The following is a 26,476-nucleotide window of genomic DNA, read 5'->3' as shown; positions in this document are numbered from 1 at the left end:
GTATCTTCAGATCCGGTCCCTGTTGAGTTCGGGAGTACGCAGAGCTGATTTATGTGCGCTTTCAAACAAACGCACGTTCGTCTCAGTATGCGTACCTTGATGAATCAAGTCACAATGCAATTCCAGAAAACTGGGCACACACGCAAAAAGTTTAGTTGTGTTTAGTAGTAATAATACTTCACAGTAGTATATATGACATTGTTTGTTATCTCCCTCAGTTTCCTGAGTGACAATGCCAATGTCTTACTCGGCTACTGCACATTGTCCCTATCTCTTCCTCTGCACCTTATCAATAACACAAACATGATCAACAAATGTATAATCATACACAGCATGCATTTTAGACACCATCTAGCTATTTCTTGTATGCAATGTAATTTGTCTGTGCTTAATCCTCTCTCACATTGCTATGTACATTGGCGGTACTGTAACATGTATGGTAATGTGGATTACGTTGTCCCAGCTCGACATGGAGAACTTCCCCTGAAAAGAAGCCCATCAGGTAATTATACAATTTGACTAAAACACAATTAAGAGGGGAGGCGGTTATCATTAATATAGATAGTAATATATTATCGCCTTTGTCACTTCTCTAAGACTTAGGGGACTTTTATTTGGCATTACTGATGTAAATTTACACAGCGAATAACCATAGCTAATAATCAATCACTTGTTTTCATTATCAGCCTATAATACACGAGTGATGTTAATATAGTTATAAATGCCAGTAAATAATATCTGTATAAACAGTGAGCTCTGATGTGTCTGTTTATAATCGGTGAGTTCAGAGTTCATTAGGAAAACTTGTAGTATAAGAAATGAAACGCCGTCAATTATAAATGATTAGAGATATTAGAAGACACCTCGGATTTCTGTGTGCTTTTATATGGTCACAGAATGAAAAGTAGATCAGGGGGCAAATGTATCAAAGTGCAATATTTTTTCAACAATTTTAAATGGTTGCAAAACGTTCGAGATCGCCGTCGATTTTATGTGCAAAGTCGCCATATATGTTAACCTGCGATTTTGAGATTCCAAAATCCAATCTCCGGCGATTTTTGCAGATTTTAAAACATCTATCCCGTCGTCTGTTTAGTCAAACTCTTCCAAGAACACTGTGAAAATCACCAGAATGAACACGCTGCTTTGGATAGAGGAGAGTAGCAAACAGATCCCTTGTGCCCATGTGCATGCTGCCACTTGTAGTGCAACAAGTATTCACTTTAAATGGTATCCCCATCTGGAGATATTAAGTGTTTCCACATCATAAAAAAAAAATGATTGCCCCACTGGTAATGAAATAGTATGCCACAATAATATATTAAAATAAAATAAATTCCCTTACACTAATTATTAATGTAATTTGGCACACTACTTTATGCATAAAATAATTTGTCCCCCGTAAGACAATTAATAATCATTTTTGCTCCTCTAAACAAGAAATCATGATTATCCTCATAATTAAAACTTGTATTGTGCCTCCTGTTATGTTAACATTGGCCAGCAGCGTGTTGATTCTGGCGATTTTTGTGCGAGATTGTAAAATCGATGCTTCACACATATGGCGACTTGTATTCATAGAGCGCCCAAACATAGGGACAGCGATTTGAAGCATGTCAACTTTGGTTACATCACTTTACTGCCGATTTACTATCAACTCGCACTTTCATACATCAGCGGGTTCAAACACGCAGAGAAAATCGCTGAATAAGGGAAATCACAGCCTCATTTTGCCCAAGGTCTTAGCAATCTACTTGTAATTGTCTGCAAGGTTCGATGTGCAAATTGCAAAAAAATGCTTTCATCATGCGTAGAAGATATTGAATTGAGTTACAGAGAGCGGAGATAGAGACTTCATAAAGGCCATATTTAATTTGCACTACTTTGGTGCAAATAAACCTATTTGTAAATGCCATTATTCTGTTAAATCAGACTGAGATCAAAATGTGTATAACTCTTATTATCAGTCTCTATACAGTATGTGTGAAAACCTGCACAGTAGCACTTCCCTATTTCTCGTTGCTGGATGTAACTCTCAGAGGCATATTCAGTTACCTTCCTGGATCACGGATATGCGCGACCGCCTCCTTCCAGATACCGCTAAACCAGATTTACCCTCACACCCCATAGGGTTGCGAAGGGAAATCATATATGCCAGTAACACAATTGGAAACAGACAAGATGGTGTAATAACATGAAGTGATATCTCCACTCACTCAACAAATGGAGTGAGGACCTTTCTACAACCACTTACAATCTCATATAGAAAAAATGGATTTGTTACAACAACCCCACAAACTTTTGTAAATACGATCTGCCCCTTATGAAAGGCAACTCTATACAGAGAGGAAACACACTCAAACATGGGGAGAACATACAAACTCCATGCAGATAATATGCCAATAATGTGTAACGATCAGCTGATCATAAACATAGGGATAATGGACAACAGGGAAAATGGAATCGCATGGCAGGAACTATCTTCAAAAGGAGATGTTTAACGGGCATATAATTTTCTCTTCAGGACATATATTGAATCATTTATATATAGTCAATAAATGCAATCTAGTGATAAGTGGTCCATATTATATTGGTAACAGTACATAAACATTGCATGAACACTATGGGGCAGATTTAATTCCCTGTGTTGTTCTTTAGAACAATGTGAGGTGTGCATTATTACCGTTACTATGGTAATTTTAACGCAGATTTCTGCTCGCGGCTCACAGAGCTACGAGCAAAAATCAGTGTTGAAATAACCGTAATGGTATTAATGCGCATCTATTTCCGTTGTAACCTGCCCCTATCAGTTTGTGTAAATATCCAACCATGAATGCAATATGCCATATTCTATTTCATTATTGTTTTGTGCAGCTGGTTAGAATGTGTGATCTCCCTGAGACGCACATAAAGAGTCTCAGCACTCCACAGTTATAGTTCTATCTTCATAGTACTATTGGCACTGGCCTTCATGCACAATCTGTTTTGCACAAAAACTGTGGCACTGGCCTTCATGCACAATCTGTTTTGCACAAACTGTTTGAGTCTGTGTGCAAATTATTTGAATCTTGTTAACATCTCCCACCCTGTACAGAACATAGAAAATAGCCCATGCCTTTAACAGGGGTGGAACATAGCATTGCCAGGCCTCATAGCAAAGTCTGAGGTAGAACCCAATGATGGCGGACGGTCCACCCTCCCAAGGCCTATGCTCATCTCTTAGAAGAGCAGAACAGGAACCGATGCATGAGCAGGACCAGCACATGCTGAAGTGTCTGTAGTTCCACCTCTGAAAAAGGACTTTTAGACCCAGCAAAGGCAGACAAGGGTAGAGGTCAAGAAAATAGTCAGACAGGGCAGAGTCGGGAGTCTGAAGCTGGCAGTCATAAAGCATATTGTCAAAATCGAAACAAGTAGTCAGTCAGGCAGGTTTCAACACTAGGAGTTGATGCCAATATAAATAGGAGAGATTCCACACAAAGAATAATAGACAAAAATGAGACAGGTATAATATAATGGGGATAGTAATGGAGTTGACAATAAATGATGATGAATCCACTGCCGGAAAACAAAGTTCCTGGGCTAACGCTTGTGGGCCTATCGCAGCCACCTCTTCCCTTGGGACTATCCTTGTCTACTAAGATGTCCCCTTACTTGGATAGCATTGAAAACTTTGTGACTATAGCAGGGTAAGATGGGGATGACAGGACCCAGATCAAGAGAAGATAATGTAGAAACAATGCATGAACAAAGTGCAAAAAGTGTAAATAATGAGAAAGTAAAACAAGATACACAAGACAGATAGTACTAACAGGTGGACAAACACAGACTACACAAATACTAAACAGAATCAGAGAGCTCAAAGGCCACAGACCAGAACTAGAATAAGCTTTAGACAAGACATATATTCAAAAATCCAAAGTAAAGCTGGAAACAGGGACAATGCTCCAGACAGAGCCATAACTAGAAAGTTTAGCACCCCAGTCAAGAGAAAACAATGGTGCTCCCCTCCCCCGTGCATCTTAGTGGGAGTAAATGCTTCCTCTCAGCGGAGGGGATGAGCTTACTCTCACTATCCTACGTGTTCTTGTAGCTTTGACTGCCTAGTGTTGCTGATGGTGTCTTAAGCTCAATTATCTCTTGGTTGGATCCTGGATTGATGGGGACCTGTTTGCCAAGAGCGATAGGTACTATTCAACTCCTTGAAATTTAGGCAGTAAATGAACAATCTAGGCCTCCTCCCCTGCCCCTATGATCTCTCCAGCCCCATCTCCTGTCCATGCACTAATTTAATTAGCTCTTTTCTCTGCTTGTTGACTGCTTCTTCTTGCTGTGCCATCCTCCTGCTTCTTCTTGCTGTGCCATCCTCCTGCTTCTTCTTGCTGTGCCATCCTCCTGCTTCTTCTTGCTGTGCCATCCTCCTGCTTCTTCTTGTTTGCTTGCTTGCTTCTCTCTGCTGAAAATGTCTTGATGCAATTTTTTAGCAACACTGCAGGGAGCCAAGAGTCAGGTGTCTTCCTCATAGTACCATCTCTCTGTCACTGGGCAAGTACAGCTATGCGGTGCTGCTCTGTGGCACATACTGCATTATTGTTTACCTGGGGGGTTGGTCATTCCTCATAAAGCTGGCAAGAGTTGTGCCCCCTTAGCTCTGAGCCTTGTTATGGCCCAGGCTACAAAAACCTCTAGTGTACTAAGATATTTCTGGAGTTTGCTGGGAACTCACTACACCTGAGCACATTAGCACTGAGAACAATGACACAAAATAAACAAAACAAGCAACAGCGGAGAGAAAATCAACCATAGCACTTGCTGCAATAGTCTAGGAGAACATATTTTACCCATACTAGGTATTACTATTAGTGCTATGCCTATTACTGCCATATTACTACTGTAATAGTAATATACCTAGCGCTAATGGTAATGCGCAGTAAAATATATATACTCACCTGTAGCCTCCTTCTTGCTTGGCTGTGTCTTCCCTCTTTGCCCTATCCACCGCTTCCTCATTAATCGCAACCAATTTCCCTATTAGCATTCCTGTGTCATGAGATTTGCACAGTAGGCATTGGTCATTGCTCGCGTCCAATAAGGAGCTAGCAGGGCTCACACTTATATTGCTGAACACAGATGGGGAAGTGATGTAATCTCTGCGCCCCAGTGCAATGATTATAGTGTGAGTAGTTTCACCCCACATTTATTCCCCACGTTTATTGTGTAAAGATGTGAACACAACACATAAGTAAAAAATTATGGTGGGTTATGATTGATTAAGCAACTATTTATACAATGTATATGTCTTTGGCTTATCTTTGAAGTCAATAGACTATTTGTTTCCACTGCATAACTATCTCAGACAATTCCTCCCACCAGAAGTTCCTCACACACACACACAACCTAGAGCCTTCATGTAATGATCTTATAACTCAAGTAAAAGTAGAAAAAAATATAAAAATGAAGTATAATTGGTGTCTATAAAAACAAAATGGGATTTCACCCTCTACAGCTAGTGTCACGACACGGGATCTGACACACCTCTTGCTTGCACCACGACTCGGCACCTGTTTGGTACTTATTTGGGTATAATATTACTCACTACCAGCCCAAGTATAGTCTCGTGGGAAAGTATCCTCACTCAGGCAAAAATCTCGTAAATAAAATAGCATTTATTGAAATCCTACAATGACCAAAGTAGCTATATTTTGCTTTATCAAAGCACTTGACATACACAGTATGTCATAATACAACACAAATGGAAACAAAACTGAGAGTTGAGAGCATTGGTCACCTGGTTTGCCGTCTTGCTAGTTCTATTTCAAAGGGTATTATGATTTTTCTTTTTCTATGTTTAGCAGTCATCCACTCCAAATTTCAATGCGGTTATAGCAGGTACACACTTGGGTATGGATATATGGAGACAGGTAGGGGCAGTGCTTCTGCTAATCACGATTCAGTAATGTGGTCACCAGACAGACCTGCCAACTATCTGTCTTCTTGCCCCAGACGTCGTCGTTCTAAAGATCCACTGGTTACCACAGTCCTGGAGGAATGAAGTGCCTCCAAGCTGTCCCACGCCAGGATCGGGATTTGTGGTACTTATCTTTCTGAAAATGGTGTAGTGGGAACCACATTAATCATGTAGCTAATGTTCGGGCTCCGCAAAAGTCTGTGACAAGCAAACTCTCACAAAGGAGCTCAATCCCAGTGCATGACATTAAGTGGTGGTATCCCCCTGATGATAACCCCTGGATAGATTTTCCATCAAGTGGTGAATCCGGCTTGATTAGGACCTCTGGTCTGATGTAGCTGACCACTATAACTCAAAGTTCTGTAGTGTATAATAGCTACTGTAGGTACCTGCTAGGGTGCTTTACAATAAACCCAGGAATAACTGGCATTCTTCCAGACGAGAAAGAATGCCAGACAGGCTTAACCTTTGTTAACTGTGCTGAGTACCCCACTCTAGTCACTAGTAACAATAAGAATAATACAGTGCTCTCTGACAACAATGCTATTGACAGTGTATTCAATGCATGCTTTGTGTGTGTGGGGGAATGGGGGGGTGGGGTGATACTTCTTTATTGGCGACGCATAACTGTTCCCACAATTCAGATGCTCTATTTGAACAAATTCAAATGCTATACTATTATCAGATATAAGTCAAAAGCTGTTTGAACAAATTACCCAAATACCTATACAGCAATTATCAACTAAGATCTACTTCCAGAAGTCTGCTAATGGTTGCTAATTTCAATACCGTATCTGTCCGTTCTGCCTTCTCCTATGAAGCTTCCCATTTCTGGAACAACCTATCTGAATCACTTATAACTACTGCCTGTCTAAGATTTTTCAAAACATCTGTCACTTGGATCTATAAGGTTTGAGGTTGTAATGCAGTGTTCTCCACGGAAAGTTTTGCCAGCCGGGTGGCATTAAGAAGTCGCCGGGTGGGGGTAGTTGTAATACTTTGCAATAATAAATAAAATGTTGGGGATTATTGCTCACACCTGTCAGGACACACTGCTGTCTGTAGTGCTCACATAGTGCCTGTTATAATAGGAGAATCAATGGTTTATTATATTATAATAGGACTTTGTTGGGCTCCAAGAGCCGGGTGGCAAGTAAAAACAGCTGGGTGGAGCACCCGGGAAAAAGGTGCTGGGGAGAACACTGTAATGTCTTTTGTCCGTAACCAGGTCACGATTGTATTTGATGTATCCAGGACATATTTGAAAACCAGAGGTGACAATATATTTCTTCCTGATTAAATATTTTATAAATAAAATAATCTTTACTGATTGGAATAAATACCTGATAGCATCTGGTGCACATGCGAAATTACTCTTCAGAACATTTTTATTTTCTATCTGCAACCTAAGTACTTACCTATTTTTTTGTAGATAGTATTTTATGAAGGGATTACATAAAACAAAGTAGCTCTGAATAACTGTTCCTCTTGTTTCCTCAGAACACAGTAACATATATCTGCAGGAGGAGAGTATATATGAACCGGTGCGGGGCAGTGAGAAGTTGGACTCTGAGAACCGGTGGAGATTGTCCTCAACTGGTAGCAGCGTGGAAGAGACGACCCTACACTGGAGCCGAGAGCCACCACAAAGAAGTACATCTTTGTCTCTCTTGTCTATTGTATTTTTACATAACGGTTGTTTTCATTGAGTTTAGCTATAGAGCCTTACAAGACATATGTTTAAAGAAGAACACAAAACGTTGTACTACAAAACTGGATTTCTCCAGATCCAGCCAAAGGCCTGTAATACGATGCACTCCTCACTTTTACTGCCGTTTGCCTGATTCAAACAGTGTTGTTGATGCCTCTTCTCTGTGGACTCATGAAAATAGGATGTAAACGAGAGAGGGCATTGCAACACCACTGTCAGTTTTAAAAAGACCTGCGTCAGTAGCAGAGAGCATCACTGGTCCATCCTAAACAAAAGTTGCATCTAGTATTATATATTATGGAACTTTACCCAAAACTGAATTTTAAGTTTGTGTGGAGTTACAGTGGACCTGATTTAGAGTGAGATGTACGCTTGTTTGCGTAGTGCATCTTTACATTTTTACACACCACGTACACTCAAAAAGTCAATGTATGCAAGTGCGGCTATTCAAATCTGCAAGTTTTTGGCACTTACATAAGAAGGTGCTTTGTATTTTGACAATTTAACTCTGGTATCCAATGGCCAGGGGAACCAAGAGAGGTCCAGTGCTATTCAGCATTGGGTCGGTCCTCTCTAGTTGCTGGGGTCCGATGCTGATGTAGGCTGAACTCTTAAGGAATTTAGTGGAGGTGATTTATTTCCTATGTCATGCGGTTTGAGCTATCTTGCCTGTCAGACACAATCCCTTTTGCCGACTTTCGTTGTTCCCTGAGACAGGTGACAGCAAGGCAAATGGTGTAGAGCACAGGCTTACTGTGATATCCAAAACTGGCCTTTTTTTCTTCCTGATTTGAACCAAGAAATAATGCTATGTTTTTATAGTCTCAATATTATTGAACCTTACACAGAATGTTAAATCAGCCACTTTAAGGGTGTAACGTATCAGGGCTGATGCAGAGTTACAAAATGGGAGTAACCTAAAAAAAAAGAGCTTGGAAAACGAGCACTTTCTGCCCATGTGCAGTAGGGATGTGCACCGGCGACTTTTGAGGTCTCGTGTTTTGGATCCGGATTTTCGTTATTTTTGAGGTTCGGATTTGTCTCGCAAAACACTTGACGAAAGGTCTCGGTTCGGATTTAAGGTATTGGATTCGGATTTTTTTTGAAAAAAACATAAAAAGTTTAAAAATCAAGTTTTTGGGCTTATTTTCACTCCTAGGCTATTATTAACCTCAATAACATTCAATAACAAGCATTTCCACTAATTTACAGTGTATTGTGAACACCTCACAATATAGTTATTAGTCCAAAACGTTGCAACAAGGTATCTTTCTGGACTGCGTAGAGGAGTGGGTCACCACAATATATATTAAAAACCCTGAACTTTTATGATTCGCACCAATAAATGTACCTGGACTGCGTAGAGGAGTGGGTCACCACAATATCTATTAAAAACCCTGAACTTTTATGATTCGCACCAATAAATGTACCTGGACTGCGTAGAGGAGTGGGTCACCACAATATATATTAAAAACCCTGAACTTTTATGAATCGCACCAATAAATGTACCTGGACTGCGTAGAGGAGTGGGTCACCACAATATATATTAAAAACCCTGAACTTTTATGATTCGCACCAATAAATGTACCTGGACTGCGTAGAGGAGTGGGTCACCACAATATCTATTAAAAACCCTGAACTTTTATGATTCGCACCAATAAATGTACCTGGACTGCGTAGAGGAGTGGGTCACCACAATATATATTAAAAACCCTGAACTTTTATGATTCGCACCAATAAATGTACCTGGACTGCGTAGAGGAGTGGGTCACCACAATATATATTAAAAACCCTGAACTTTTATGATTCGCACCAATAATTGTACCTGGACTGCGTAGAGGAGTGGGTCACCACAATATCTATTAAAAACCCTGAACTTTTATGATTCGCACCAATAAATGTACCTGGACTGCGTAGAGGAGTGGGTCACCACAATATATATTAAAAACCCTGAACTTTTATGAATCGCACCAATAAATGTACCTGGACTGCGTAGAGGAGTGGGTCACCACAATATATATTAAAAACCCTGAACTTTTATGATTCGCACCAATAAATGTACCTGGACTGCGTAGAGGAGTGGGTCACCACAATATCTATTAAAAACCCTGAACTTTTATGATTCGCACCAATAAATGTACCTGGACTGCGTAGAGGAGTGGGTCACCACAATATATATTAAAAACCCTGAACTTTTATGATTCGCACCAATAAATGTACCTGGACTGCGTAGAGGAGTGGGTCACCACAATATATATTAAAAACCCTGAACTTTTATGATTCGCACCAATAAATGTATCTGGACTGCGTAGAGGAGTGGGCACTGGGCACCACAATAAAATATATAAAAAACCTTCAACAGATCTGCATTACACTACACATACGGCTGCTCCTCCATCCTCTCCATCATATACATGTTGGAGTTTTAGCGTGTGACAACCTCTTGTTTTTGATAATGTCAGTGCATTTGGAATATTTTTCAATTTGCCCCACACCACTGAATGTACTTTATCTATGATACGCAATACGCATCTATCTATCTTGACTGCGTAGTGTGGTGGCCCCGGTACACAATTTGGTACCGAGGCCACAATATAATTTAAAAACCCTCCACGTGTCGGAATTCCACCAAACAAGTATCTGGACTGCATAGTGGGGTGGCCCCGGTACCCAATTTGATACCGGGGCCACAATACCTCCTCCAAACATGCTCCAGACAATTCGTCATTGACAGACCCCAGACAGACAGGGTCGTAGTGTTATTGTTTGACTTTGTAAACCCAAAAAAATGTCCCTGTTGCACTTGCACATAGTCGTGCAATGAAGACTGACTTTTTCATTTAAAGGCACGATCTTTAAAGTGTCAGAAAGAGAGAGAAGACACAGGAGAGGAGAGTTGTAGCTGGGGACCTGGGGTGGAAGCTCCCAGGCTCCCCCAGCATTGCCTGGAAGTCTGAGCATGGTGACTGAGCCAGGGCAAGGAATGTGTGCCCTGGATGAGGGGGAGAACTCCATGCCACTATAGTGAACCCAAGAGAGAGGGGGACACTGCACATGGAAGAGGCCCTGGAGTGAGGGCTGCTACAAGAGGCATGGTAGCTGTAGTGTCAGATCCTGAGGCTGAGAGTACACAGAGTGACGTGTCAGAGCACAGGAGACATTATCCCCGCAGAGGAGGGATGAGCTGCAGTTGAGAGGTCTGTTGTTGAAATAGGACATGCACACTTTAACAAACCAATCATTTCAGCGACAGGGCCTACCAAACAACTTTGACTGAAATGATTGGTTTGTTTGGGCCCCCACACCAAAAAAGCTATTCATCTCTCCCTGTACAGACTAAACAGGCTCTACTGAGGCAAGATGTCGTCCTCATCCTCAACCTCTGATTCCTCTCCCCCTACAGTGTCTACTTCCTCCTCATCACACATTATCAATTCGTCCCCGCTGGACTCCACAACCACAGGTCCCTCTGTAGTATCTGGAGGGCAGTGCTGTACTTCATTGAGGAATTGATTATTCATTTTTATAAACATCATTTTTTCAACGTTGTGAGGAAGCAACCTCCTTCGCCGCTCACTGACCAGGTTCCCCGCTGCACTAAAAACTCTTTCCGAGTACACACTGGAGGGGGGACAACTCAGGTAAAATAGAGCCAGTTTGTACAGGGGCTTCCAAACTGCCTTTTTTTCCTGCCAGTAACAATATGGACTGTCTGACATGTCTACTTGGATGGTGTCAGCAAAGTAATCATCCACAATTTTTTCTATTGTGACAGCATCCAATGCAGCGAGAGTAGACATGTCTGCAATGGTTGGCAGGTCCTTCAGTCCGGACCAGATGTTATCAGCATCCCCGCCAGTGCCTCTTTTGGGAAAACTGAGCTTTTTCCTCGCAGCCATAGATGTGGAAGAAAATGAGGGTGGAGCTGTTGGCATGTCACGGTCCTCTTCAGAGGACAATCTCCTGACCAGCAGGTCTTTGCACCGCTGTAGATTTGTGTCCGCCGGAAACAGAGACACAACATACGCTTTAAACCGAGGATCGAGCACGGTGGCCAGAATGTATTCCTCTGACTTTAAAAGAGTGACCACCCTCGGATCCTGGCAAAGCGTACGAAGGGCTACATCCACAAGAGCTACATGCTTGCTGTAATCGCAATGGCTTACCAGCTCCTCCCTCACTTTCTCCAGCTGCTTCTGCAACAGCCTGATCAGGGGAATGACCTGACTCAAGCTGGCAGTGTCGGAACTGACTTCTCGTGTGGCAAGTTCAAATGGCTGCAGAACCTTGCACAACACGGAAATCAGTCTCCACTGCGCTTGACTCAGGCGCATCCCCACTCCTTTGCCTATGTCGTAGGTGGCTGTGTAGGCCTGAATGGCCTTTTGCTGCTCCTCCATCCTCTGCAGCATATAGAGGGTGGAGTTCCAGCGCGTCACAACCTCTTGTTTGAGGTGATGGCAGGGCAGGTTCAAGCTTTTTTGATGTGCCTCTAGTCTGCGGTAGGCACTGGCTGAATGCCGAAAGTGTCCAGCAATTTTGCGGGCCACCGCAAGCATCTCCTGCACACCCCTGTCACTCTTGAGGTAATGCTGCACCACCAAATTAATGGTGTGGGCAAAACATGGGACGTGCTGGAAATTGCCCATATTTAATGCCCGCACAATGTTACTGGCATTGTCTGACACCACAAATCCCCATGAGAGTCTAAGTGGGGTAAGCCACTGGGAGATAATTTCCCTCATTTTCTCTAATATGTTGTCAGCGTTGTGCCTCTTATTAAAGCCTGTAATGCACAATGTTGCCTGCCTTTGCATGAGCAGCCATTTTGTAGATGCTGCTACTGATGCAGCTGTTGCTGTTGCTGCGGAAGGGGATGCATCTACCCAGTGGGCTGTCACAGTCATATAGTCCTTCGTTTGCCCAGAACCACTTGTCCACATGTCCGTGGTTAAGTGGACAGTGGGTACAACCGCATTTTTAAGAGCACTGAGGACACTTGATCGTACTTCTCTGTACATTTTTGGTATCGCCTGCCTAGTGAAGTGGAATCTCGAGGGGATTTGGTACCGGGGACACAATACCTCCATCAACCCTCTAAATCCCACTCCACTGATGGCGGACACCGGGCGCACGTCTAACACCAACATTGCAGTTACAGCCGCAGTTATACGCTTTGCAATAGGGTGACTACTATCGTATTTGGTGGTCATGGCAAACGACTGTTGGACGGTCAATTGTTTGGTGAAAGACTTAGCGGTCTTACGACTTCCCCTCTGGGAAGATGACCGACTAACAGCAGCAACAGCAGCAGTGGCAGTAGTAGGCGTACCGCTGCAGGATTCCTCGGATGAATCCCGTATTGAGGAGGACTCAGTCTGGCTGCTGACTTGGGCTGCAGGACTGAATCTGATGGAGATTGTGGAGGAAGTTGACGAGGAGGGTGTTGCTGGTGTGTATCCAACTGGACCACGGGATTTAGGTGTCCCTGTACCGATGAGGGTCCTAGCCCCAGTTCCTGAACTAACCACTGAACTATGAAGGTTATTCAGGTGACGTATAAGGGAGGATGTTCCTAGGTGGGCAAGATCCTTACCCCTGCTTATTTGAGCTTTACATAAGCTACATATTGCCATACATTGGTTGTCTGGATTTGGATAAAAATAACTCCAGACCGAAGAGGTGCATTTTTTGGTCTTCTGACCAGGCATGACGATGGGCTTTTTCATCCCATGGACATCAGCTGTTTCCCCCCCTGGTGCCTCATTTACAATAACCACATCACCATCCTCATCATCAAGTTCCTCCACAGCGCCAGCTACATCATCAATAGCCTCCTCCCGAGCCACCTCTTCCCGTACAGTGATGGGAAGGTCAGGCTTGACAACCACCAACACCCTTGGACTCGCCTTGGGGATTTGTGATCATTTCTCTTTAGAAGGCAGAGTTGTTTGCTGTTTTGTTGCTGACAGCATAACTCTCTTCAATTTTTTGTAGGGGGGGGGAGGAGGAGGAGGGCTAAGATCCGTGGGTGAAGCTGAACCACTAGTCATGAACACGGGCCAGGGCCTAAGCCGTTCCTTGCCACTCCGTGTCGTAAATGGCATATTGGCAACTTTACGTTTCTCAGATGATTTTAAGTTTCTCTTTTTGCTACTTTTTCTTAACTTGGGCTTTTTGGATTTTACATGCCCGGTACTACGAGATTGGGCATCGGGCTTGGAAGACGACGTTGATGGCATTTCATCGTCTATGTCATGACTAGTGGCAGCAGCTTCAGCATTAGGAGGAAGTGGGTCTTGATCTTTCCCTACTTTATCCTCCAAATTTTTGGTCTCCATTATATGTAGCACAAGATACTGCAGAATGTGTGAACTTGGTAATATTGCAGTACCAATGGACTTATACTGCTGGATTGGTTTTGCAAATTTGGTTATAATTATTATATTTTTTTTTTTTTTTAATTTTTTTTTTTTTTTTACTTTTTTTTTATTTTTAAAAAACTTGGGAATAGTGGGGAAATAACTATGCCCTTAGAAGCACAGAGCACAGGACACAGCACCACTGGACTGAACAGGACACGGCACAGGACCCAGCAGCACTACGGAACTCAGCAGGACAGAGCACAGGACACAGCACCACTGGACTGATACTGCAGAATGTGTGAACTTGGTAATATTGCAGTACCAATGGACTTATAATGCTGGATTGGTTTTGCAAATTTGGTTATAATTATTATATATTTTTTTTTTTTTAAATTTTTTATTATTTTTTACTTTTTTTTTATTTTTTAAAAACTTGGGAATAATGGGGAAATAACTATGCCCTTAGAAGCACAGAGCACAGGACACAGCACCACTGGACTGAACAGGACACGGCACAGGACCCAGCAGCACTACGGAACTCAGCAGGACAGAGCACAGGACACAGCACCACTGGACTGATACTGCAGAATGTGTAAACTTTGTAATATTGCAGTACCACTGGACTTTTACTGCTGAATGTGTGAACTTGGTAATATTGCAGTACCAATGGGCTTATACTGCAGGATTGGTTGTGAAAATTTTGTGGTAATTAAAAAATATTAAAGTAGTTTTTGGTATTTTTTAAAAAAACTTTTTTTTATTTTTTTAAACACAGGGGAATATTGGGGAAATAACTATGCCCTTAGAAGCACAGAGCACAGGACACAGCACCACTGGACTGAACAGGACACAGCACAGGACCCAGCAGCACCACTGACCTCAGAAGGACAGAGCACAGCACACAGCACCACTGGACTGATACTGCAGAACACAGCACAGCACAGCACAGCACAGCACAGCACTAAACAGCACAGCACAGCACAGCACAGCACAGCACAGCACTAAACAGCACAGCACTAAACAGCACAGAACTAAACAGCACAGAACTAAACAGCACAGAACTAAACAGCACAGAGGACCACCTAACACACCCTCCCTCTACCCTGATCAATGCCCGAGTGAAGATGGCGGCGACTAGCGGGGAATTTATAGGATCCGAGTATCGCGAGATCCGACAACGGGATTATGAGTCAGAGCCTCAGTTTCACTTTTGAATTTGGCGCCAATACCCGGATCTGTCTCGGATCCGACTCGGATCCGCAACGTTCGGGTGGGCTCGGATTTCAGAAATCCGAGTGCGCTCATCCCTAATGTGCAGAGCCGTACACATACTTGAGATGCGTCTAGCACTGCATCAGCAGCATATGCACCTGGTATATGATAAATCATCATCAACAGCACATGCTTGCATCTATACTAGGTGCAAAACATACACCTCCTAAGAGGCATATATGCGTGTTTCTGCAGATCTGCATGAATCGTAGTTGTGTGAACATGCCTTTCATGTACTCGGCCTGTGTATGCATGCTCCTTGCTTCCCCCTGTCCCTTCTCTCCAGGCACAAGTGTGAGTACCAGAAGTACACAAGTATACATAGGAGCATATGTGTGCGCTCACTTTGTGGGCATACGAGGAGAGATTTCACGCAAGATATGCTATGCAAACTGATGTGTCCCAATCTGTTTCAGCCCCATAATGGTCAAGGCATATAACCTATTAACAAAAGGCCAAATTCAGCAAACACATAGCATTAGCAATAGAATTTTACACATTACAAGTTTTCAATAGATATTACAAGGTGTGTGTCTACATATTTGATGAGGAAGACATGTGGCTGTGCATCAGAATAGACTATGGCAGCAGTTGCCAAAGTGTGCGCAGTGGCTCCCAGGGGTGCCGCGTCGCTGTCACAAGCGTGCCGTGGCTAGGGAAAAAAAATTTACTAATCCGGCAGCGCCCGGGACCCAGCATCCTCCTCCCTCCTCGCTTCTCACTGAATGTCGGGTGTGACATCCTCACGCCCGACATTCAGTGAGAAACAGCAGGAGAGAGGATGCTGGGTCCCGGGCGCCGCCGGATTGGTAAGAAGACAGAAGAAATAGAAGAAAGAAGGCCAGGTTTGGTAGGTAAAGAAACCGAAGGAAAATAGTGATAGAAAACAGCAATGGTGGGGCAAAAGAATGAAGGAGGGGGCAGAGTGAGGAGGATGAAGAGGCGCCGAGTGAGGATGAAGAGGCGCCGAGTGAGGATGAAGAGGCGCAGAGTGAGGATGAAGAGGGGCAGAGTGAGGATAAGGAGGGCACAGAGTGTGTGGATGAAGGAGGGCACTGAGTGTGTGGATGAAGGAGGGCACTGAGTGTGTGGATGAAGGAAGGCACAGAGTGTGTGGATGAAGGGGGCATGAAGGAGGGCACAGAGTGTGTGGATGAAAGGGCACAGAGTGTGTTAATGAAGGGGCACACATTGTGAGGATGACGGAGGGCACAGAGTGTGTGGATGAAAGGGCACAGAGTGTGAGGATGAAGGGAAACACAGTGTGATGATTATTGTACATGTTGTTATTTTATTTAGTTTGATCTTATTCCTCTGAATATTAGCTGTAAATTATTCTTTGACAGAAATATAATTGAAAACAATATATAAAAATATTCTTTTCCCTTGGATTTATGTATATTATTTTTGCAAACAACTTACTAAGTATTTCTGTCCTGACCTAAATACTTATTACGCTATTTTGACCCCACTAGTTATAAAACGGAACTGCTCTGTAATTATTTTGAAAAAATTATGGAGACTGTAAGGGTGCCGTAAACTGCAAAAGTTTGGGAACCACTGGACTATGGGATGATTCATCTGCAGGACATATCTTGCGTCAAAAAGCTCTGTGCATGAGCCAGAAAAAGGCTAACACCAGTGAACGCAAGTGCCTGCAATTCATGTTCAAACACAACTTACACCTCCAACTGTCTACACCTTGAAGGGTCGAACGTAGGCGGGAATGGGTGGATGGATGTAGGCAATGTACAGTAAGGGCATGCCAAGGGCGTGCCAATGCAGATGCGCGCAATTCAAGTTCAGGGCATCTCTTAAGTACGTGTTTTTTATTCATATCACTTGCACCAGCTACAGGGCAGGTGTAAGTGGTGATTGATAGTGATGTGTATATGTGTGTGTGCCAGAACATGTGTTTGCAAATAAGAGGAACTATAAAAATACATGTTATGTATAGTACGCATTAACTAGTATTAAGATTTGTAAATCTAGAGAAAAATATTTTTTTTTGCATGCGTTCTGATGGGACTTTATGTTGCACATATGTATGTGTGTGTCCTGCACTGTGTTCTGCCTGTTAATATACAGCAAATAACGTATAGGCAGAAGTACTTATACCTAGATTCAAATGGAAACGTATCTTGAGATCTGCTTCTTACATGTGTTTTTTTACATGCAAGTTGCATTCACATTGCGTTTGAAGACAAATCAGGCCCTACCTTTTTATTTGTTTTACAAAGAATACATCTAATATTAAAATTAAGATATATAACATGCATTACTATACTAGAGCTGAGTTGCACGCATCTTACGATACGTACAACCTTAACTCTACCATATAAATGCATCTGGAGCAAATATACAACAATCAGAATCATTAACTCTAAAACGTGCACGTAGTTTAAATAGTAGCAAAATTCACGTCTCATATTTAACGGGTTTCAACATTTGTGTAACTCAAAATAAGATGCAACTCAAAAGGGTGTGTTTATTTTGTATTTGCATGATCTTTATATAGTGCATTTGCCCATTTATGCCCCTGATTTGCTTATTCAAGGACACACAAGTGCAAGATATATGCAATTCCAAACATGGAAGTTGTGCGCATGTGCGGTTCATCAAGGTGCATCTTTATGTCGCAAACAAATGCGAAATGGTCCTATCACAAGTCTACTCTGATTACTGTGTTCCATCATAATAAACACTGGACTGGCCGTAAAGATTGTCACCCATCAATAACAATACTGTCTTCTCTTATAGGCTGTCATCAGAGGCGCCAAGTTTTGATTGCTGTGTCTGCTGTGTTTATTCTAGTGCTGATCCTAATTCTCAGCGTCTTCGGTTATTTTATGTCCAAATGTGAGTATAAATCTCTATCTGTACAGAAATAGTCATTGCTAATCAAAACGGAGGACAAAGCTGTAAAATGGCAAGGTTCAAGAAGAGACAATGTTTGTGGAAGGATCCACAAATGGACAATTCCAGCAAGCAGGACAGTAAATTACAACAATAATAAATTCATGCAGATATAATAGTTAAGCAAAGTCCAACTGTTGTATAATAAGCGTTATCAGCAGTACATATGTTACAATAGCATAACTGTATACCATGTCATATATTCATTACCCACTAGGGGTTGTCCTCCCAGGATATATTTATGGTCACGTCCGTGATCTGACTAAATACTAACTAGAGATACATCTCTTGGAAATAATTTCGGACGTAGTAAGATTCCACTCACAACCTAGGGACAGCCTGCCCAAAAACTACTGGTAGTCACTTCTGAGACGGCACTAGACTCCCAGTGGCAGATTATCAATGTGGGCTCAGTGAAATTGGGGGACACTGCTTAATTGGCTAGGGTAGTGTGCATGGTGGGTGGTGGGGCGTCGGTCTTCTCTCCTCCACCAGCTTTTTCCCTGCAATAGTACCTTGTAGAGGAGGGTCCAGGGTACACTGCACTAATTAGAACACTGCTGATCCAAGTTGTGGGGAAGTTTGTGCAGAGCGCCGCTGACATCAGTCGGAGTCACCGGCTCTCCTAACAGAGCTCTTTCCCAAAGGCAGCAGTTGTAGTGAAAAAGACCAGAGCCCTTCTCCACAGCACATAACAGCAGGTAGGAACCTGTGTGTGGCAGAGAGAAGTGAAGGTTTGTGCCATACGTGACAAACGGGATATTGATGGGGACGCATATGTGACAAAGGGAGAATGTGGAGGCAGGGCCAGTGCTAGCATGTCTGGCTCCCCCCTGAAAAAAAAAAAGTTTGCACTCTCCTCTTTTATAATTTGTTTACCCCGCTTACCATGTTTCACTGGCCCTGTGTGGAGGGCATCTGTCCATTTATCCTCCTCACAATTCTCCTATTGTCACATATGATCCCCAGCCTTCCTCCCATTGTCACAGACACATACTGTATATAATTTATTTATCTATCTATGTATGTCTGTTTGTGTGTCTAAGCAAGGGATATTGGAGGTCATATATTACAAGGGGTGAGAGGGTGGGGGATGTATTTGATAAGGGGAGAGTGGGGGGAAATATGTGACAATGGGAGGGCGGGTTGGGGACATAATTGGACGCATTTATAGTTAAACATATGCGTTGTGCATGTGCACCAGAAATATGTATACATATATAGACTTTTGCTTTACATCTCATTATGGCCGGAGAGACAGAATAAAGGCAGGCAGGCAGGACAGGTGTGCATAGACAAAGTACAGTAAGTATAACAATATTCAGTGATGATGATGAATAACAACAGCGCTAGCTTGGACTACTGCAGGAAAGAAGATTCACATTTTATATTTAATGGGGAAACTGATATACTTGTGTTAATTGAATTTGTATTTGGAGCATGTAAAAACTGAAAACATTCTCCGTAAGTAAACTCACTTGTTGCTCCTGATGTATGCCTGGTTGGCTACTGATTTTGAGCTGGGTGCATCCTGAGACATGTCCGACTCAACATATGCACGATAAAACTTTTTTCCGTATGTCTTTTCCCCATATACATTTTGAGCTCATCAACCTCTAAATGAGCCCCAAAATATGACAAGAGGTGGTGTGGGGCATAATGCGACTCAGGGCTGACGGAGAAGTTTGTGTGGGAGGACCGCAGCACGTATATTTGACATGTAGACTTGCCTGCGGAGTGGGAGCCCATTATGCATGTTCGGCTAGTACCTCAGATGCACCACTGTCACTGCACATTATGGAGAGCCTATCCAAAATACACTGATGATTGCTTCTGATATACTAGACTCATTACTAACTAATGATAATCCACCAAGGATGTGCTGTCAGCTCTCTCTTACTCGGGGAGCAAATTAATAAATTAATACAAAAGCTAATGGAACTTTCAGTAGAAGAACTATCAGGTTCTTAAGCTAGTTTTAGGTTGACATATATTGTGCATCTTTAATATTTTTTATGCTTGTGTCCCTGTAAGTAGTGATGTAATAGCGCTTGTATGTTTTGCAGATTCTGCCACAAAAATGGAAATTGCATCATTAAGAGAGGAGCAGAAAAATTGGACAATTCTGGGTATATGAATAATTATTTCTATTTTCTACAAGCATTGTTATATAAAATGTATAGGTAATATTATGCTATTTTATCAAAGACCTTCTTCATTTTATTTCTATGAATTCATTCCTCATATTTAATCTAAGAAACAAAATGGAGTAGCCTTCCAGCATTTTTAATGCACAAAATTGTATAAAAACATGAATGATTACCTATGTTAGTTATTATGTAGATATGTCTCATGTCACAGAATGACCCATCTGAGCATGAGTGACATGTGGGTGTGAAAGGGTTAATCAAAACAAAACCACATGGTCTGTCTAAGAATGACTAAATTCCCCTAAATTATATCTCACACTAACACTCACTGTTAAACCCAAAGATCTTCCACCATTAAATTCAAGAGCTAACACATTTAAAAAGTCTCGAGTTACTCCCTGTCTGATCCTAAACTGGAATTACAACCTAATTTATTAAGAATTGCTGTAAACCAAACAATCCACTGCCTTAAATGTAGCATCAAAAAACCAAGCCTATCTAGCACATGACTTATTAAGAATACAAAGACAGAACATTATTTAATGGAGGTTTTTATGTCAAAAAGTGACACCATTCATACTAAATAAAAATGATGATAACAAATTGACATACAGAAAATATAAATGCAAAAACATTTTCTTAAAGTGTAACAGGATTAAAAACAGAGACCATACATTAACCTACGATTCATGTAATCTGCTGCTTGGGGGAAAGTTATAAGCTGTACTGTTCCTCAAATAGCAGACTGACCTGCAAAACTGATAATTCTTAAAATAATTTCTTAGTTTTTAAACATTCTCTTCTTTGCCCTCGTCTTTTGTAACTTCAAGACCAGAGGATTGTTGGTATTCTAATCTAGTTTACAACTGATTTTATTGCCCTTTTGTTCAAAGTAATACGTTCTATACATAATTTAACTCTCTCCTAAAACATAGTAGATTTATGATATGTCCATTAAACAGGAAATGATTATCCTCAGATATGCATATAAACATGGATATGTTATATGGGTCCCCTGGGGGGGAGGTTATACAATATTTTCATGCCTTCTTATTAGACTGGTATCTATTGATGACACGTACCATATGCCTAATTCCACTGGTTACAAATCTGTGCAGAAGTCTCCTGAAAAATGGATTATGAAGAGTATTGTTTTCATGTATTTCCACTATAAATGACAGGTCTGCCCTTGGAGGTACCAAAGCTTTTATCCTTTGTATCTACAAATTAAAACCTAATATGTGGAGCTGTGCAATAAAACATAGTTGACTGGTCATCTGGACAAACATGCATCTTTGCATTAACAATCCCCGCTACATATTTTAAAAGTTATTAAACAAACTTATACATTTCAAAAATACTATGTGTTACATACATGAAGCGCTTCCTTGCTTTGCACTTGATATTTTCCCACAAAACATAGATGGTATCCAATTGTAGAAATCTCTATATGGAAAAATACAGCCTCACATAGTGTATTACAGTATAAACCATATGGGAATCAATATGGGATAAGTGTGTAGTTATATAGGGATCCACCATCCAGACACCGTGTGAACACCGTCGTATCGCCCCCTAGGGGTTTAAACTCACAAGATGTAACTCCAATTAGTGCTGTGTATTGAAATCCTAGGATGGCCTCCTCATATCACAAAACTCCATCAACACAGTAATCCCAATGCGAATATGTTCGCCGATGTCACCTCTATTTCCCTCGTCACCAGGAATGAAGATATATAAAAAGAAAAAACGATCTGGTGCTTTATCTTTTAATAAACTGAATCTCAACAACAAAATAGAGGAACTTTACCGGAAAACAGATGTCAAACAGCGTGTCAAACAGCATGTAATCACAAACAGAAGCCCCTCTCACGAACTTCACAACTCCCGCTGCTGTCAATCTCACCGTCAAGTCCTCCACATTAAACCAACGCGTTTCAACTTCAAACTGAAGTCTTTATCAAGGTGTAATTACACCTTGATAAAGACTTCAGTTTGAAGTTGAAACGCGTTGGTTTTATGTGGAGGACTTGACGGTGAGAATGACAGCAGCGGTGTTCACACGGTGTCTGGATGGTGGATCCCTATATAACTACACACTTATCCCATATTGATTCCCATATGGTTTATACTGTAATACACTATGTGAGGTTGTATTTTTCCATATAGAGATTTCTACAATTGGATACCATCTATGTTTTGTGGGAAAATATCAAGTGCAAAGCAAAGAAGCGCTTCATGTATGTAACACATTGTATTTTTGTTATCTATATACGAATATATGGTAGTATTCCATTTACATATGAGAGGCTGCATGCCAGAGTGAAGCGCTAGACACTCAGAAGCTTTTATTTTAAACTTATACATTTGACTACATTAATATTATCCTAAAACCTGATAGTTTGTAGGTGTCTAAATCCAAAATCTATTATAAAGTTTATTAAGTTTTCTGCCGGATGCATTTACCACTAATTATGTTGTAGGTAGAAAGTTTTGCTTCTCAATCCCAAAGAGGGAGACCTGGTGCAGGCAGCTGTGAAAGTCAAGTGAGAGGTGGGGAATATAATACAAGCGGAGTAGAGTAGGGAGAGCATCATGCAAGAGGGGGAGGACAAGAGGAGCATAATACAAGTGACTGCATAATAGAAGCAAGGCAATAGAAAAGCCATATGGAGACAGCCATGTTCAGACACAGAGCAGCCAACTTAGAAGACGCCAAAAGCAGCCAACCTGATGCATCCAATCTGATTATAGCCCTGATATAATACAAGCAAAGAATGAAGCATATTATACATGAGAGTGGAAGGAGATCATAATTCAAGTAGGGGAAGGGGATCACCATACAAGCAGGGGGGAGAGGAAGAAGAGCATTATACAAGTGGGGGGAAGTATTACTATACAAGTGATACTAGATATGACCCTTGGATGCCCCTATAGCAACACTAGATGCACCTCCTTTGGCAGCGGAAGCAGCTGACGTCTCAGCAAGATATGTCCCTCTCTATACACTTAGGGTGGCCCTTAAAAATGTTGCTATGGGGCCTGCAAATTTCTAATTATGCTCCTGATCTGTTCTATGTGTTACAATGCAGTGTGCAGTGAAAGAGTAAATACATAGCACACATGATATGGTTAAAGAAAGAAGTGTTATGCATAGAATATGAACGCCTAACATATACAGATCAATACTGAGAATAATAGCTTCAGGCCCATGATAGACCATCCATATGCCACCATATACAGCCCAATAGTCATATTTCCAACATGATATAAGATATCAAGCAATAAGCTCAATGTGACATGCCAAGTAACAAGCCTAAGAAGTAATAAGGGCAACAATATTTATTAGTGATAAGCAAAAACAAGATGTAATAATTCAATATGCCTTGGATGTGACATACTCTGGATGTCCCCAGAAATCACTTACTTCAGCATTTCCTGCTCTGTTTCTCCTGCAGCTCCCACTGGTACTGAAGCATCACCACCTGCATCCAACTGGCCACTAGTGGTTGTAACCTCTGTCACATGTAACAAAGCACTGCAGGGGCGATTCCCCCTACTTCATCATCATAGTGGTGGGGGACACATTGCTGACAGTTCCACAAAACAAGGCAGTGGATTATGACATCTAAACATCTTTCTTATTATGTTAATAACATCACAATGATAAATACATGCAGGTATAACAGTATCAAAGTTGCGTATTAATAAAGAAGTAGCAGTCGAATAAATGTTACAATAGCATAAAGTAACTGTATACTATTACATATACTCATTACCCACTAGATGATATCCATCTCGGAAATACTGTTGGTCATTTGTGTCACTTAAATACCCACTAGGGACATCCCTCAAGGAGAGAGGTACTTAAACCCAGTCCTCAAGAGCCATCAACATGAACATGATTTGTAGAAACTGGTGGCATAGATACTGAACCACCCAAATAGATGAACCCACATATGCATGATTAAAGAAATCCTGAAAACATGAACTGTTGGTGGCTCTTGAGGACCGGTTTTGGCAACCACTGCTCTAGGAGATACTTTTGGTCAATGTGAGATCCCACTCACAACACAACCTATTAGGCATAGCCCACTCAGAATATACTGGTGATAATTCCTGGCATAACCCACTAATTAGGGATAGTCCACTAATGATGTGAATTAATAAATGAATACAAAACTAACGGAACTTCCAGCAGTAAAAAAACAATGAGGTTCTGCATGGTGCTAGTACTTAGGTTGTTATGTTTTGCGCTTCTAATCATTTCTATGCTTGTGCCCCTGTAAGTTGTGCTACAGTAGCTTTGTGTATCTTTTGCAGATTCTGCAATGAGATTGGAATTAGCATCATTAAGAAAGGAGCAAAGGAACTTACCATTTATGGGTATATAAGTAATTATTTCTACCAGTACTGCTATATAAACTCTATAGCTATGTTTTATCTTACCAAACACCTTCTTTACTTTATCACTACAGGATCCTTCTTCATATTTAACGAGGAACACAAAAAGTGTGTAGAGGTGTGCTCGTCCTCCTCCTCCTATCTGGAACTTACTGCCTCTGATTGCTCTCCAGATTCCTATGCTCAGTTCTTCCGTTGGCTCCCAGGAGGCAGACTCATGAGCACAAATGAGGGAAAATGCGTGGGGGTGGAAGGGAAACCTTTATCTATGAAACCATTGTTGCTTTTTCAGTGTGATACTGAAGGGGCCCTGAGCTGGGTATGCACGAATGAGACTTTACTTGGCGTTAAAGGAGAGAGTCTCTACTTCAACTATGGGAATAGCCAAAGGAAGAGAGCTACACTTTATGGGGGTACAGGGACCTGGAGTCGCTGGAGAGCTAAAAGCCTTGAGGGGAAGCTGCAAGATGGGGGAGCCTGTGCTCAGTCCTGTGTTTAATCTAAAAACCAAGACCAAAATGACATATCCTTCCTGAATTTAAATGCACAAAATATTACACAAAACTAATCTTATATTAGTCATTTTTAAAATATGTGTTGTTTCATGCAATGGTCATTTTTATTATATATTATTTGAAAAAAAAAATGCAAGGTGCAGTCATTTTCCATTACTGTAGTCTTCATCTTATGTTGGTTGCTAACTATCAAAACTTCACATTTAGGGACTGATGCAGAGTTGGTTGCAAAATGAGAGTAAATTACTTAAAAATAAAAATAAAAAAAAGAATAAAACGTTCCACCCATATGCAGAGTTGTACACACCCTGAGATACGACTTCTTCCGCATCAGTAGAATATGCGCTGGGTTTATGACAAGTCGTCACCATCGGTGAGTGTTTGCACCCTATAGTAGGTGCAGAAGATATGCCTCCAAACAGCTGTATATGTGTCTCTGCAGAACTGTTTGAGCCTCATTTATGTAAACTGTACACTGCCAACGTTAGAACGCCCCTTACCTCCCCGTCTCTCTTCCCCTTGTTACTGTCAGGCCTAAGAGTAGACTTTCTAGGCGTGCGCAGATCGATTTCACACTAGATACGCTACGTAAACTGGTGTATCTCCCGGTCTGCATCAGCCCCTCAGTGTACTTTTCGGTTAACTGGGAGGTCAGTATCAGCTGTATAACTATACTTGTATAATCTACTTTAACACTTGAATTATATAGAGTTACAATATATTTATCTTCTGTGTTGCTTGTCAAGTTCTCAGATGCATGTATTTATCACCCATTATGCTATTCTTTGTTTTAAACACAGTAACTTCAATGGTTTGTGAATTTCCTTAATCATGTACCAATAATTATAAAACATTATCTCATTGAGGAATTTTTATAAAATAAAGTCTAGTCATTACAAAAAAAAACACAATAAAGTGTCATAATGTAAAGTTCTGTGTGAGTAGTATTGTATGTCCCCAAAATGCCAGAAATTGCCTGAAATTGATAGTTTTTCCTGCCAGCTTTCACAATATCTTTTTACACTTGTATGTATGAGGGACGGCAACTCAATCTCAATGAGGAGGGCCCAATGCAGGCAGTGTTGGGAGAAAGGTATTAAACACACACACCTCCCTGATGGCGCACTATGGGCTAGATTTACTAAGCTGCGGGTTTGAGAAAGTGGGGATGTTGC

General features: G+C 41.5%; 2 protein-coding genes across 5 annotated transcripts in view; one reads left to right on the top strand and one right to left on the bottom strand.

The window, feature by feature from the left end:
• LOC142151374 (CD209 antigen-like protein C) overlaps positions 1-26,476 on the bottom strand; it is a 45,675-nt gene that overhangs the window by 13,486 nt on the left and 5,713 nt on the right. The window contains exons 2-3 of one of the 3 annotated variants that reach the window (XM_075206948.1): positions 21,067-21,127; positions 18,748-18,941 (exon numbers count right to left, since the gene is read on the bottom strand). Coding sequence is in view for 1 of the 3 variants with exons in the window: in XM_075206947.1 (XP_075063048.1) it covers positions 21,067-21,073 (7 nt within the window). In the remaining 2 variants the exon portion in view is untranslated. The remainder of the gene's footprint in view (positions 1-18,747; positions 18,942-21,066; positions 21,128-26,476) is intronic. The other 2 variants (XM_075206947.1, XM_075206949.1) reach the window with 2 other exon arrangements.
• Positions 344-26,227, top strand: LOC142151372 (uncharacterized). 2 transcript variants are annotated; one of them, XM_075206940.1, is made up of 6 exons: positions 344-502; positions 7,469-7,621; positions 18,077-18,175; positions 20,299-20,361; positions 24,706-24,768; positions 24,861-26,227. In XM_075206940.1, the coding sequence occupies exons 1-6, from the start codon at positions 367-369 to the stop codon at positions 25,283-25,285; spliced, it is 939 nt and encodes a 312-aa protein (XP_075063041.1). In that variant the 5' UTR covers positions 344-366; the 3' UTR covers positions 25,286-26,227. The 2 variants fall into 2 exon arrangements, with proteins under 2 accessions (XP_075063041.1, XP_075063042.1); XM_075206941.1 differs by lacking the exon at positions 24,706-24,768.

This window comes from Mixophyes fleayi, chromosome 4 (assembly GCF_038048845.1).
Source record: "Mixophyes fleayi isolate aMixFle1 chromosome 4, aMixFle1.hap1, whole genome shotgun sequence".
NCBI classification, from domain to species: Eukaryota; Metazoa; Chordata; class Amphibia; order Anura; family Limnodynastidae; genus Mixophyes; species Mixophyes fleayi.
Note: the sequence above shows the minus strand (reverse complement) of the source record. Positions and strands in the feature narration are given on the sequence as shown.

Coding starts and splice junctions, on each gene's coding strand:
- LOC142151372 (XM_075206940.1), top strand. CDS start 367: ATGCAATGTAATTTGTCTGTGCTTAATCCTCTCTCACATTGCTATGTA. Junction 20,362..24,705: donor GAAAAATTGGACAATTCTGG/GTATATGAATAA, acceptor TATCTTTTGCAG/ATTCTGCAATGAGATTGGAA. Junction 24,769..24,860: donor AAGGAACTTACCATTTATGG/GTATATAAGTAA, acceptor TTATCACTACAG/GATCCTTCTTCATATTTAAC.